This window comes from Moschus berezovskii, chromosome 6 (genome assembly GCF_049115385.1).
Source record: "Moschus berezovskii isolate FMDL1 chromosome 6, NW_MosBer_1.0, whole genome shotgun sequence".
Classification (NCBI taxonomy): Eukaryota; Metazoa; Chordata; class Mammalia; order Artiodactyla; family Moschidae; genus Moschus; species Moschus berezovskii.
Genome location: NC_142465.1, coordinates 54136638 through 54151895, shown reverse-complemented (window position 1 = coordinate 54151895; position 15258 = coordinate 54136638). Strand labels below are relative to the sequence as shown.

Below are 15258 nucleotides of genomic sequence, written 5' to 3'. Positions count from 1 at the left end.
GCTGAGTTGTGCTGAGGACCTGGATTCATTGGCAGAAATGGCCACATCAGAATTCAGGTGTATTTTGTGGGGAAGATCATGACTTTGGTTTCTGGATGTATTAGACTTTATGTACTGGTTGAGATGTTTAGGTGTCTTGTAACACAAATTGAGAGTACAAAATCTTAGAACCAGAAGTAGAGAAGGGGAGATCTTCATAGAAATGAGTACTGAAGATGTGGAAATAATTACTGAGAGCAAAGGCAGAAAACAGAAAGCCACATAGCTAAGAAGGCAGCCTTGGGGAAGACATGGTAAGAGAGTAAAAGTAGGAGGCGTCATCAGAAAAATGAAATAAGAGAGTTTGAAGATAACACAGTGTCAAAATCAAGAGAGGAGAGAATTTCAAGGAGAAAGGAAATAGTCAAAGGAAAAGTTGAAGTAAATTAATAAAAATGTCACAGGATTGGATAATTTTAGGTTTCAATAGAATGAGGATAGAAAATATATTACAAAAAGTGAGAGACTGGAGGATTAAGTGTAGGCAAAAATGTATGGTATACTGAAGACAGGAAGCCTAGATTCAAGAGTTTAGGGTTCTAATACAACATTTACTAGCTATGCGACTTAGGTGTGTGCATGTGCTTAGTCACTCAGTCATGTCTGACTCTTTGTGACCCTTTGGACTGTAGCCTGCCAAGCTCCTCTGTCCATGGGATTTTTCAGGCAAGAATACTGGAGTGGGTTGTCATTTCCTCCTCTAGGGGATCTGATCTTCCTGACCTAGGGATCAAACCTGAATCTCCTGTGTCTCCTGCATCGCAGGTGGATTCTTCACAAACTGAGCCATCAGGAAAGCCCCATGTGACTTAAGGTAAGTTACTTAAAATAGATCCACCTTGGTTTCCTTAACTATAAATTAAAAGTGATGATGATGATATCTGTTCTATCCCTACAAGCTAAGAGGAACAAATTAGAAAAGTTATATGCAGACAAACTGTAATCCATAATGCGATATATAAATGTTATCTATTATGGTTCTTTCAAGTACTCTGGCAATTGTAAGAAAAGGGAAATATGGGATAGAAACAATATTTTATTGTTATAAGAGAGGTGCCTCAGCATATTCATAGGAAGAACTAGTACAATAGTTTTACAGTGTCATCATCCTTTAATGAACCTTCATTTGAGAGACGGGTTGACAGCACAGACTCTAGAGTCAGACTGTGTGCGTTTGAATCCCAGCTCTGCTACTTAACTTTCAGTTGATTCCTTATCTATAAAATGGGCATAATGACAGTACTGAGTTGTGAGGATTAATGTCTAAACACTAAGAACACTTTCTGGAACATAATAAATGCTCAAAAATGTTCAGTTCAGTTGCTCAGTTGTGTCTGACTCTTTGTGACCCCATGGACTGCAGCACACCAGGCCTCCATGTCCATCACCAACTCCCATAGAGTCGGTGATGCCATCCAATGGTCTCATCTTCTGTCATCCCCTTCTCCTCCTGCCTTCAATCTTTCCCAGCATCAGGGTCTTTTCAAATGACTCAGTTCTCTGCATCAGGTAGCCAAAGTATTGGAGTTTCAAGTTCAACATCAGTCCTTCCAATGAACATTCAGAACTGATTTCCTTTAGGATGGACTGGTTGGATGTCCTTGCAATCCAAGGGACTCTCAAGAGTCTTCTCCAACACCACAGTTCAAAAGCATCAATTCTTCAGCACTCAGTTTTCTTTATAGTCCAACTCTCACATCCATACATGACTACTGGAAAAACCATAGCCTTGACTAGACGAAACTTTGTGGTAAAGTAATGTCTCTGCTTTTTAATATGCTGTCTAGGTTGGTCATAACTTTTCTTCCAAGGAGTAAGCGTCTTTTAATTTCATGGCTGCAGTCACCATCTGCAGTGATTTTGGAGCTCCCCAAAATAAAAGTCTGTCACTGTTTCCACTGTATCCCCATCTATTTGCCATGAAGTGATGGGACCAGATGCCATGATCTTAGTTTTCTGAATGTTGAGTTTTACACCAACTTTTTCACTCTCCTCTTTCACTTTCCTCAAGAGGCTCTTTAGTTCTTCTTCATTTTCTGCCATAAGGGTGGTGTCATCTGCATATCTGAGGATATTGATATTTCTCCCGGCAGTCTTGATTCCAGCTTGTGCTTCATTCAGCCCAGCGTTTCTCATGATGTACTCTGCATATACGTTAAATAAGCAGGTGACAACATACAGCCTTGACGTACTCCTTTCCCTGTTTGGAAACAATCTGTTGTTCCATGTCCAATTCTAACTGTTGCTTCTTGACCTGCATACAGATTTCTCAAGAGGTAGGTCAGGTGTTCCGGTATTCCCATCTCTTTAAGAATTTTCCAGAGTTTGTGGTGATCCACACAGTCAAAGGCTTTGGCATAGTCAATGAAGCAGAAATAGATATTTTTCTGGAACTCTTTTGCTTTTTCGATAATCCAACAGATGTTGGCAATTTGATCTCTGGTTCCTCCGCCTTTTCTAAATCCAGCTTAAACATCTGAAAGTTCATGGTTCATGTGCTGTTGAAGCCTGGATTGGAGAATTTTGAGCATGACTTTACAAGTGTGTGAGATGAGTGCAATTGTGCAGTAGTTTGAGTATTCTTTGGCACTGCCTTTCTTTGGGAATGGAATGAAAACTGACCTTTTCCATTCCTGTGACCACTGCTGAGTTTTCCAAATTTGCTGGCATATTGAGTCTAGCACTTTCACAGCATCATCTTTTAGGATTTGAAATAGCTCAACTGAATTTCATCACCTTCACTAGCTTTGTTTGTAGTGATGCTTCCTAAGGCCCACTTGATTTCGCATTCCAGGATGTCTGCCTCTAGGCGAGTGATCACACCATCATGATTATCTGGGCCGATTTTTTTTGTATAGTTCTTCTGTGTATTCTTGCCACCTCTTCTTAATATCTTCTGCTTCTATTAGGTCCATACCATTTCTGTCCTTCATTGAGCCCATCTTTGCATTAAATGTTCCCTTGGTATCTCTAATTTTCTTGAAGAGATCTCTAGTCTTTCCTATTCTGTTGTTTTCCTCCATTTCTTTGCACTGATCACTGAGGAAGGCTTTCTTATCTCTCCTTGCTATTCTTTGGAACTCTGCATTCAAATGGAGACTCTTTCCTTTTCTCCTTTGCTTTTTGCTTCTCTTCTTTTCACAGTTATTTGTAAATAACTCAGAGAGTTATTTTGCTTTTTTGCATTTTTCTTGGGGATAGTCTTGATCCCTGTCTCCTGTACAATGTCATGAACCTCTGTCCATAGTTCATCAGGCACTCTATCTATCAGATCTAATCCCTTGAATCTATTTCTCACTTCCACTGTATAATCCTAAGGGATTTGATTTAGGTCATACCTGAATGGGCTAGTGGTTTTCCCTAATTTCTTCAATTTAAGTCTGAATTTGGCAATAAGGAGTTCATGATCTGAGCCACAGTCAGCTCCCAGTCTTCTTTTTGCTGACTGTATGGAGCTTCTCCATCTTTGGCTGCAAAGAAGATAATCAATATGATTTCGGTATTGACCAGCTGGTGTTGTCCATGTGTAGAGTCTTCTCGTGTTTTGGAAGAGGGTGTTTGCTATGCCCAGTGCATTCTCTTGGCAAAACTCTATTATCCTTTGCCCTGCTTCATTCTGTACTCCAAGACCAAATTTGCCTGTTACTCCAGGTATCTCTTGACTTCCTGCTTTTGCATTCTCCTATAATGAAAAGGACATCTTATTTGGGTGTTAGTTCTAGAAGATCTTGTAGGTCTTCATAGAACCGTTCAACTTCCGCTTCTTCAGCATTACTGGTCGGGGCATAGACTTGGATTACTGTGGTATTGAATGGTTTGCCTTGGAAACGTTGAAAATGTTGGCAGTTAGTAAAAGCATTGTCATATGCAAGCACATATGTCTAACTCTTTGAGACCCCATGGACTATAGGCTCCTCTGTTCATGGAATTCTCCAGGCAAGAATACTGGTATGGGTTGCCATTCTCTTCTCCAGGGGATCTTCCCAACCCAGGGATCAAACCTGGGTCTCCCACATTCTAGGCAGATTCTTTACCATCTGAGCCACCAGGGAAGCCCATATGCAAGCGCACATACTTTAAAATAATGACTGTTCTTTTTCAATATTTTGATAACTAGCATTTTATATTAGTTTGAAATGAGAAACTGTCCATTCCTTTATACATGGGGGAACCAGAACATGGAATGGTCAAATTTCATATCCCTCTCAGATCCTCTTCTGGTGGAGTCCAAGTAGTTCCTTATTCATTATGAAATAATGTGTCTACAAAATGGAAAGACTTTTACAGTCCTAGGTATTTGAACTACCATGAAGGGCCAGTGTTACTATATAAACTGTAGATAAGGTATAGATATTAGATAAGCTGTAGATAAACTTCATGTGATAAAAATTTAACTATGAAGTATTCACAAAATGAGTTTACAAATGAAAAAAGCAAAGATAGTAGCAATATAATAGACTGTGTTTTGAAGTTCTTTAGGATGATACAGGGGCATATACTGAACACAGTATAGGCTTTGGAGCCACTTGGACCAGGATTAGTATTGAACTACCATAGTCAGTAGCTGATCCACACAGCTAATGTAAGAATCCATGCAATGATTCACTTATTGAATTGTAACTACAGGGTGGTACTAGGCATCGGGATACACTGAAATAGAACAGGAATCCTAGCCGGACATTTTGAACAAGTAAATTACAAACGTGATGTAAAATGACTCAAGATACTTTATATATGAAATGCCTGGTGCAGTGTTTTGCACGGGGCAGGTCACAAAATAAATGTAGCTGTTATATAGTTACATTAATTTTATTCTACTTTTCTGTCCATTCCCTTCTCCCAGGTTTTGTTTTTCACTGTGGTCCCACTGAGGGTAACCTTCTCTATATTCAGTACATACTTAACGATCAGTTCAGTTCAGTTGCTCAGTCGTGTCCGACTCTCCGCCTCCCCATGAATCACAGCACGCCAGGCCTCCCTGTCCATCACCAACTCCCAGAGTTCACTCAAACTCATGTCCATAGAGTCGGTGATGCCATCCAGCCATCTCATTCTCGGTCGTCCCCTTCTCCTCCCACCCCCAACCTTTCCCAGCATCAGACTCTTTTCCAGTGAGTCAACTCGTCGCATGAGGTGGCCAAAGTATTGCAGTTTCAGCGTTAGCATCAGTCCTTCCAATGAACACCCAGGATCAATCTCCCTTAGAATGGACTGGTTGGATCTCCTTGCAGTACAAGGGACTCTCAAGAGTCTTCTCCAACACCACAGTTCAAAAGCATCAATTCTTCGGCGATCAGCTTTCTTCACAGTCCAACTCTCACATCCATACATGACCACGGGAAAAACCAGAGCCTTGACTACATGGACCTTTGTTGGCAAAGTAATGTCTCTGCTTTTTAATATACTATCTAGGTTGGTCATAACTTTCCAAGGAGTAAGCGTCTTTTAATTTCATGGCTGCAATCACCATCTGCAGTGATTTTGGAGCCCCAAAAAATAAAGTCTGACACTGTTTCCACTGTTTTCCCATCTATTTCCCATGAAGTGATGGGACCAGATGCCATGATCTTTGTTTTCTGAATGTTGAGCTTCAAGCCAACCTTTTCACTCTCCTCTTTCACTTTCATCAACAGGTTTTTGAGTTCCTCTTCACTTTCTGCCATAAGGGTAGTGTCATCTGCATATCTGAGGTTATTGACATTTCTCCCAGCAATCTTGATTCCAGCTTGTGCTTCTTCCAGCCCAGCGTTCCTCATGATGTACTCTGCATATAAGTTAAATAAGCAAGGTGACAATATACAGCCTTGATGCACTCCTTTTCCTATTTGGAACCAGTCTGTTGTTCCATGTCCAGTTCTAACTGTTGCTTCCTGACCTGCATACAGGTTTCTCAAGAGCAGGTCAGGTGGTCTGGTATGCCCATCTCTTTCAGAATTTTCCATAGTTTATTGTGATCCACACAGTCAAAGGCTTTGGCATAGTCAATGAAGCAGAAATAGATGCTCTTCTGGAACTCTCTTGCTTTCTCCATGATCCAGTGGATGTTGGCAATTTGATCTCTGGTGCCTCTGCCTTTTCTAAAACCTGCTTGAACATCTGGGAGTTCACAGTTCACATATTGCTGAAGCCTGGCTTGGAGAATTTTGAGCATGACTTTACTAGCATGTGAGATGAGTGCAACTGTGCGGTAGTTTGAGCATTCTTTGGCATTCCCTTTCTTAGGGATTGGAATGAAGACTGACCTTTTCCAGTCCTGTGGCCACTGCTGGGTTTTCCAAATTTGCTGGCATATTGAGTGCAGCACTTTCACAGCATCATCTTTCAAGGTTTGAAATAGCTCAACTGGAATTCCATCACCACCACTAGCTTTGTTCATAGTGATGCTTTCTAAGGCCCACTTGACTTCACATTCCAAGATGTCTGGCTCTAGGTCAGTGATCACGTTATCGTGACTATCTTGCTCGTGAAGATCTTTTTTGTACAGTTCTTCTGTGTATTCTTGCCACCTCTTCTTAATATCTTCTGCTTCTGTTAGGTCCATACCATTTCTGTCCTTTATCGAGCCCATCTTTGCATGAAATGTTCCCTTGGAATCTCTAATTTTCTTGAAGAGATCTCTTGTTTTTCCTGTTCTGTTGTTTTCCTCTATTTCTTTGCATTGATCACTGTGGAAGGCTTTCTTATCTCTCCTTGCTATTCTTTGGAACTCTGCATTCAGATGCTTATATCTTTCCTTTTCTCCTTTTCTTTTTGCTTCTCTTCTTTTCACAGCTATTTGTAAGGCCTCCTCAGACAGCCATTTTGCTTTTTTGCATTTCATGAAACCTAAATACAGAGCACTTATTGTATGTCAAACATAAGTATTAACTCAATTCTCACAACAAGCCTTTGAGGTAGGTACTATTAGCATACACCTTTTTACTGATGAGTAAACAGGGGCATCCTAGGTGGTTGAGTGGTAAAGAATCTGCCTGCCAATGCATGAGAAGCGGATTCTATCCCTCAGGGGGAAGATTCCCTGGCATATGGAATGGCAACCCACTCCAGTATTCTTGTCTGGAGAATCCCACGGATAGAGAAACTTGGCAGGCTACAGTCCATGGGGGTGAAACGAGTCGGACACTACTGAGCGAGAAAAATCAAATCGTACTGAGTACAGATAAGATTATGTAACGTGCCTGAAACTGAGGTTGACAATCAGTGAGCGGGGTAACGGGTGTGGAGCGAGCTGGGATCCAAATCTATGTAGCTTTAGCCTGTACTATCTGTATTCAGTATTTTAAACTAATCGGTGAATAAATCAAATAACAGTATTACACGAAGTAAACAGTATCTTTTCACGAATGACAAAAATACTGGTACGTTTAAACTGACAAAAAATTTTCAGCGCTTGTCGGGGGATGCTCACGCTGGGTAACGTGTGGGATCATAAAAGAGAAATTAAACAACTGACTCACACGTGGTTTGGACCACGACAGGCGGCTCTCCGGGACTCCGTTCTCTAACCTTCCAACTACCTCCCTAAGTCTTTATGGAACATGCTAAGAAAACCACAATAAACTGTGGAAAATTCTGAAAGAGATGGGACTACCATCTTGAGAAACCTGTATGCAGGTCAGGAAGCAACAGTCAGAACTGTACATGGAACAACAGACTGGTTCCAAATAGGAAAAGGAGTACGTCAAGGTTGTATATTGTCACCCTGCTTATTTAACGTATACTCAGAGTACATCATGAGGAACGCTGGGCTGGAAGAAGCACAGGCTGGAATCAAGATTGCCAGGAGAAACATCAATAACCTCAGATATGCAGATGACACCACCCTTATGGCAGAAAGTGAAGAGGAACTCAAAAGCCTCTTGATGAAAGTGAAAGAGGAGAGTGAAAATGTTGGCTTGAAGCTCAACATTCAGAAAACAAAGATCATGGCATCTGGTCCCATCACTTCTTGGGAAATAGATGGGAAAACAGTGGAAACAGTGTCAGACTTTATTTTTGGGGGCTCCAAAATCACTGCGGATGCTGATTGCAGCCACGAAATTAAACGACGCTTATTCCTTGGAAGGAAAGTTATGACCAACCTAGATAGTATATTAAAAAGCAGAGACATTACTTTGCCAACAAAGGTCCGTCTAGTCGAGGCTCTGGTTTTTCCCGTGGTCACGTATGGATGTGAGAGTTGGACCGTGAAGAAAGCTGATCGCCGAAGAATTGATGCTTTTGAACTGTGGTGTTGGAGAAGACTCTTGAGAGTCCCTTGTACTTCAAGGAGATCCAACCAGTCCATTCTAAGGGAGATTGATCCTGGGTGTTCATTGGAAGGACTGATGCTAACGCTGAAACTCCAATACTTTGGCCACCTCATGCGACGAGTTGACTCACTGGAAAAGACTCTGATGCTGGGAAGGATTGGGGGCGGGAGGAGACGGGGACGATCGAGAATGAGATGGCTGGATGGCATCACAGACTCGATGGGCGTGAGTTTGAGTGAACTCCGGGCGTTGGTGATGGACAGGGAGGCCTGGCGTGCTGTGATTCATGGGGTCGCGGAGAGTCGGACACGACTGAGCGACTGGACTGAACTGAACTGAACTGAAGCAAACCCGGCCCGGTTTGTGGGGGTGGGAGGGGTGGTTACGGATCTCCGCCCTGGCGCAGAAGCCGTACCAGACTTCACGGATGGAAAGATTCCGGCCGGACCGCCATCCCGGCATGCACCAGAGGCCCCGGCGACCACGCCTCCCGGCGAGCGCCCGGTGCGCGTGTGCGTACCGTCGCCCGGAAGCGTCGCCTGCACATTGCATGCTGGGAGTCGTAGGCTCCCGGTCCGGGACCTCGGGCCGTCGTCAGCCTTCTCCATGAGGCTGCCGGCTTTGGTCCGCGCGGCACCGACGCGGGGAGCGCGCTTCGCGCTGACTCAGCGGCGACGGCCGCGGCGGCGTTAGCCGGCCCTCAAGCTCTTATCCTTCCTGGGGCGCCAACCCCGCCCGCCAGCTTGCTAGCTTGCCTGCCCGGCGCCTCGCAAGAAAAGGCGCCAGGAGACGCAGAGCGGCGAGAGGCGTGCGGCCCCGGCCAGCTCCGTCTCCAGCGTTAGCGCCGCGGCCGTGGCGGAGGACGACGGTGACGAGGACGAGGGCCGCTCTTCTCGCTCCCTGCTTGCGGCGCGGCTCCACTGACCGGCCCTCGGGAGTGCAGGCGGGCAGGCGGGATGGAGTGATAGGGAAGGTGACTCGGGGCTTGGGGCGGGACTAGGACCCAGTTCGGTCCACACGAGGGTAGTTGGCCGGGAGGACTGGCCCGGGCAGCCCCCATGCTGGAGAGGGGTGCGGGCCGGGGGCTCTCCATGGCGGAGCGCCCCGAGGCTGGGCTGACTGGGCGGGGGTAGTACGAACTGCGGCGGAGTGCGTCCCCAGTGCGTGGCCGCTCCTTGCCCGGTGTTTCATCACTCCAGTTGCCACGAGGCTTCTTTTAGGGGAGGGATCCAGGGGAAGGAAAGGGGCAAGGCCGGCGGAGGAGGGCCTCATCGCCTGTGGCCCCCACATAATAAAAGTGGCTAAGCCCGTTTGTAATAGTTGCAGCGTATCTCAGCAGTTTCAACTGCAGAGACCTCAAACTTGATCCCCACCCCCACCCCGTCCCAGGACAAAAAAGAAAAAAAGTATTATTTCTGTGTAGTAATTTGCCAGCACGGACACGCCATTTTTGCTCTTCCCTTCCTCACAGTTCTGCAGGAGTAGAGAAACATGATGTTTCCTTGTAAACCAGGGAGGGGGGGAATTACTTTTTGAAAGTGCTAATTAGTTGTTACTGGGGGAAGTTACGTTTGATTAAAGCGACTTGTCAGGGTGGTGGTAAAAGGCTGGAAAGATTAAGCCTTGGAACTGAAGAACAGTGTTCAGTAGGTGTGGTGGAATTTTTCCAGATTGTTTTGATTCTTAATTTATGGCTATCCATAGTAAAGTTAGGGCTTAATATTTTCAGTATTTTGCTTGCCTTCCCCCTGAACATTTGCTCGATGCGTAATTGAAGGGTTTATCTTATTGTAACAAATGTTTAAGCCTGCTCCGCTTTACCATGTTAGATATGTGTTCATGCACAACCTTTTGCTAGGAAATTGTCACGTTTCTGCACAGGTTACAACTTTTCAGGTTTTTTGCGTACATGTAGGTGATTTACCATTGCATATTATTATCCAAGTGCCTTCTCCATGGGAGATTTTCTCTATTGACAACTGTAACAAGTTGGTTTCCTTGGATTTTATTTGCAGTGTTTTTTCTTACTACCGCTTGCTGTTTCCCTTGATAGAATCAAAGTGACCGAGTTTATGAAATTTTCCCTAAAGCCATGCCATATTCAAGGAATCTTTTACAGAATTTCTCGATCTGGGATTCGTAGAAATTCAGATCGTCTTTTCTTTCTGTGTGTGCATTTTTCAGGGTAATTGTCATCAAATTTTTAACAGTGCCTTTGTTTTTACATCTGTTCAAAATGCCAGTTTTCTAGTGTGATACTATAAATCAAGAATGCTCCAAGTAGTTCCCATTCTCCCATGTGCCTAGCTCTGAATTATGAATTGCGGGCCCACTATATGCCAGTCATGCTTTACATACCTTGTCTCATTGAAGTCTTTACTGCTTTATGAGGCAAGTGCTCTTATTTTCCTATTTCATAGAAAGGGCTCTCTCAGTTTTTGTAGTTGTCCACGTCGCCCCAGTTTGAAAACAGGTTAGAGTTCCAATCCAAATCTTTGCAAATCCAAAATCTATGTTATATTATGTCCTAGGAACATAGTGACAAATGTTCAGTCATTCCTTCTGTTTAAGGTTAGTGAGAGAAAAGTAGAAAGCAGACAGTGACAACCTATCAGGACTTGGCGGGGCGTCTCATCCAGTTTGGGAGAGTTGAACAGTCGGGGGTCAAAGAAGTGTTCTTGAAAGGTGACCTCTAAACTGAGTTCTGAAGGACAAGCAGGGGTTAACCAAGTAAGGAGCAATGTGTGCAAAGAAGATGAAAGGCAGACTACCACTTGTCTTGCGCGGTTAGAGTGCAGAATGGTTACAGTCTTTGAAAAGTGTTTGGCTCTTAATTCTGAGGGCAGTAGGGAGTTATACTGCCTTGATGTAATCTGCAAGTATGACCTTAACTATAAGAGAAGGGGCTGAGCTTTCTTCTTCAAGGCTCTCAGAACACATCCTGATTTATTATTGATTTGGGCAGAACCAGAGGGACACAGAAAAGCATGCTGTAGTAAGAATCTTCTAACCTGGATCCAATCCTGCCCTCACCATTCCCAAGAAAGGCTGTGGCCCCTTCCTCATCAGTCCCTGTGCCCGCCCCCCACCCCCAGGTTCTTGCCTTTTAAGAGTAGTAAGACAGGCCTCCTTACCTCAGGTAGAGCTTGTTCTTTATTTCTGCAAATAAATACACATTTTATCAGAAACCAAGTTGCCTTTGGGGCTGATCATGTTCTTACTTGAAAATGTTAGACTCTAAATTGTGGAGAAGTGCAATGCTTTCCAGAGACTAAAAAAAGTTCTTAAATAAGAGCAGTCAGTGTTCAGTAGTCAGCAACATAATCTGAATTTGTATTTCTTTTTGAACTTAATGTGGTTGCACAGTTGCACTTTATTGGAGATAGTAGCAATGTAAATTAGAGTCGGACACGACTGAGCGACTGAACTGAACTGATTTCAAGTAAAAATAATTACTTTCTATATTTTATTGATGATCTTGAAGAAAAGAAATTTGAGAACCTTAATGGCATACCATAGAAATTACACGTTAGTGGACTATTTAGCAGACCCACTCTTCTGAGACAGGCTCCTATACTTGTAATTTGAATTGTTTCAAAGGAAGTTCTTTGAACTCTTAAATGTCTTTGTATAATGGTTATCTGCTTGTAATGGTATTCAGGATAAGCATCTATTTTGCTTATTAAGTGTTTTTTTCTTTCAACTTTGTGTGTGTGTACAGATGTTTGTGGATTCTTCTGTGGGATTCGAGGGCACACCTATTGTAATCAGAAAACTCCAAGTATAGCAGCAGGAATGGATGAACAGGCTCTCTTAGGTCTAAATCCAAATGCTGATTCAGACTTCAGACAAAGGGTAAGTCATGTCCGCTTAATCATTTTTTAAAGCATGTTACATAAACATTTTCATTAGAGGGCTTGAATCAAAAATACACATCTGATGAAGGTTTAATTTGGATGGAAATGAATAGAGAAACAAATCTGAGGTATTTCACTATATTCTGAATACAGAAACAGTGAATGATTGTGATTTATTTTCTCTGTAGTTGGCTTAGCAACAGTATTAAAATCACATGTAATTCAGGGCAAGTCTTTATGTCACATCATTATAATTATTTGAAAGTTATAATACAAAGTATTGTTCAAGGGACTTTGCTATAGTAGCAGGTGTATATATTATGTTTTTTCATTGCTTGGTTTAATTTAGTCCAAACAAGTTGTATAACCCTCATGTTAGTGATAGTTAACATTCTTGTTACTTTAATCAGGCAGACATGTAAATAAGCAGGTATTATATACCATGTCTCAGGTTACATAAAATGATTACATGACAAAGAATCCATTATGAGGTGCTGGGATATTTGGGTAAGTATAAACAATTAAATATATTGTAGCATACACTTGTAATCATGGCTGAATGATAAAAGAAGAATCTAAAAAACAAGCCTGTAATTAAATTTTTTAAAGACGTGGGTGGTTTGAAGTATAAGGTAAATGGATGAAGAGTCATTTGCTTTCTGCTCTCATAGCAAAGGATATTTTTTTTAATAAATGAGCTAAAGTTAACAATTTAGAAAATATAAAATATAAAAAATTTTACAAAATATAAAAGTCAACAATTTTACAGAAATTTTTTTAAATAGTAAAAAAAAATCTGTAGGGATTTTCAGGATAATAATGTGTACTTGTCTCTGCTGTTAAAAGAAGTAACCAGCCTTCCAGATAGAGGTAAATGACAAGAATTGAGATTTAAATAGCTAATTACAAGATACCTATCAAACTAGTTAAGACGTGAAAAGTCATTAAAACTCTATGTCTTGTGTATGTGGGCAAATATTTCTTTACATAGGAGCTTTAGCTACCTACTTTCAAACTCTTAGTCATGAACATAGTTGAAGCATAATAAATCTGTACCTTTCGTTTAGCTTGGTGTTACATAGCTTTTGACTGTTTAGTTATTAAATAAGCTTCTCTGTTATTTTTTTTTTGTTCCTTTTTTGAAATCCTTTGTTTTATAATTAAATTCCACCATCAGAATTTTTTTTTTAATGTGCAATGATTTTCTTTTTCTGAAAGTAAAACTAGTACATTGACAGTGGTTTTAATATTATAGAAGTTAGGTTTTTCAGCAATAAAAATGGGTTCTATCAGTCATAGGCATATGTTAGACATCCTGATCCAGGCCTAATTTGATACTCCATTAAGCCAACCTGAGTAATAATTAGAATGAAAAATAAGAAATTGTAAGGAAAAGTAAGTTCTGATAGTCCTGATGCTCGAATTGAGGAGTAGTAGGGACTTAATTCAGTTTTGTAATAAGATAAATGACTACCAACCCTGATTCCCAGTTGTCTGTCTATAGTTCTCTGTTTTCTACCTGGACACTAAGTAACTGAACTGACTCTGTTGCCACTTAGAGACAGTAGAGCATTAGAAATGTGTGAGATAGAAGAACTGGGCGATGAAAACTGACTTGTTCATCATTACTACAGTGTTTTGTTTTGTTTTAATGCTAGTATCACATGGGTTCAGAGCGCAAAGAATAGTTAAAACTGAAAATTTTCAAGTTGTTATCACTTAAAAAAAATAGAATATCTGTCTTTGGCTTAAAACTTAGTGACAGTTCTAGCAGCTGAATCACACCTCCCCCACCTGTTTTGATAAGTGAACTATTAGATGGTAATGCAGTCTGCAAGACTGACTTCAAACTTGTCCCCACCCTGGCCCCTGAGATACTCCTAAAGGAAACTTGAGGCTTTATGGAGTAGGTATTGTTAGACACCTGAACTAGATTTTTTTTCCTGCTGCTTGAGCTCCTATGTTCTTAGTTCTAAAGGCAGCCATTATTTACACTAATATAGTATTTGGTGATGTTCATCTACTCATTTCTTTTACGTGGTCCTCTCTCAGTGGGAACAGCCATTGAGACAGCATATAAAAACTCATTTCCTCGTGCATGCAGTTGCGTCACACAGGAAACTATCACCTAACTACCCACACAATCACTCAGTCATGTCCAGCTCTGCAGCCCCATGGACTCTAACATGTCAAGCTCCACAGTTCATGGAGTTTTCCAGGCAAGGATACTGGAGTGGGTTGCCATTTCAGTAGCTTTCCATTATTATTGCAGGTTTTAAAATATATGTATATTTATAAAATAAATAAAAATATTTATTCATTTATTTGGCTGCCTTGGGTCTAAGTTGTGGCAAGCAGAATCTTTTGTTGAGTCGTGTGAGATCTTTCATTGTGGCTCAAGGACTCTAACTTATTTTTTTTTAACCTCTAACGCAAAGGAAAAAATAATTTTATATCGTGACCCAGTATATGTGTATGTATATGTATGTATATACACACATGAATATATGACATGTACACACATAAGTTAAATTCACCCATTCCAGTCCATTTTAATTCACTGATTCCTAGAATGTCTATGTTCACTCTTGCCATCTCCTGTTTGACCACTTCCAATTTGCCTTGATTCATGGACCTAACATTCCAGGTTCCTATGCAATATTGCTCTTTACAGCACCGGACCTTGCTTCTATCACCGGTCACATCCACAACTGGGTATTGGTTTTGCTTTTGCTCCATCCCTTCATTCCTTCTAGAGTTATTTCTCCACTGATCTCTAGTGGCATACTGGGCACCTACCGACCTGGGGAATTCCTCATTCAGTAGCCTATCATTTTGCCCTTTGATACTCTTCATGGACAAGTTGACTCACTGGAAAAGACTCTGATGCTAGGAAAGGTTGGGGGCGGGAGGAGAAGGGGACGACCAAGAATGAGATGGCTGGATGGCATCACCGACTCTGTGGACATGAGTTTAAGTGAACTCCGGGAGTTGGTGATGGACAGGGAGGCCTGGCGTGCTGTGATTCATGGGGTAGCAGAGAGTCGGACACGACTGAGCGACTGCACTGAACTGAACTGAACTGAACACACATAAGTAAAACAAGTCAT

At 41.9% G+C, this 15258-nt stretch overlaps 1 protein-coding gene across 4 annotated transcripts in view; it reads left to right on the top strand.

Annotated features, from left to right (window-relative positions):
• The window catches only part of XPOT (exportin for tRNA), a 181079-nt gene that overhangs the window by 132068 nt on the left and 33753 nt on the right, over nucleotides 1-15258 (top strand). For 2 of the 4 annotated variants that reach the window (XM_055396455.2, XM_055396452.2), the window contains exons 1-2: nucleotides 8837-9264; nucleotides 12013-12146. In XM_055396455.2, the coding sequence (XP_055252430.1) occupies nucleotides 12087-12146 (60 nt within the window). In that variant the 5' untranslated portion in view covers nucleotides 8837-9264; nucleotides 12013-12086. Of the gene's footprint in view, nucleotides 1-8836; nucleotides 9265-12012; nucleotides 12147-15258 lie in introns of those variants that run through there. The other 2 variants (XM_055396453.2, XM_088837063.1) reach the window with 1 other exon arrangement.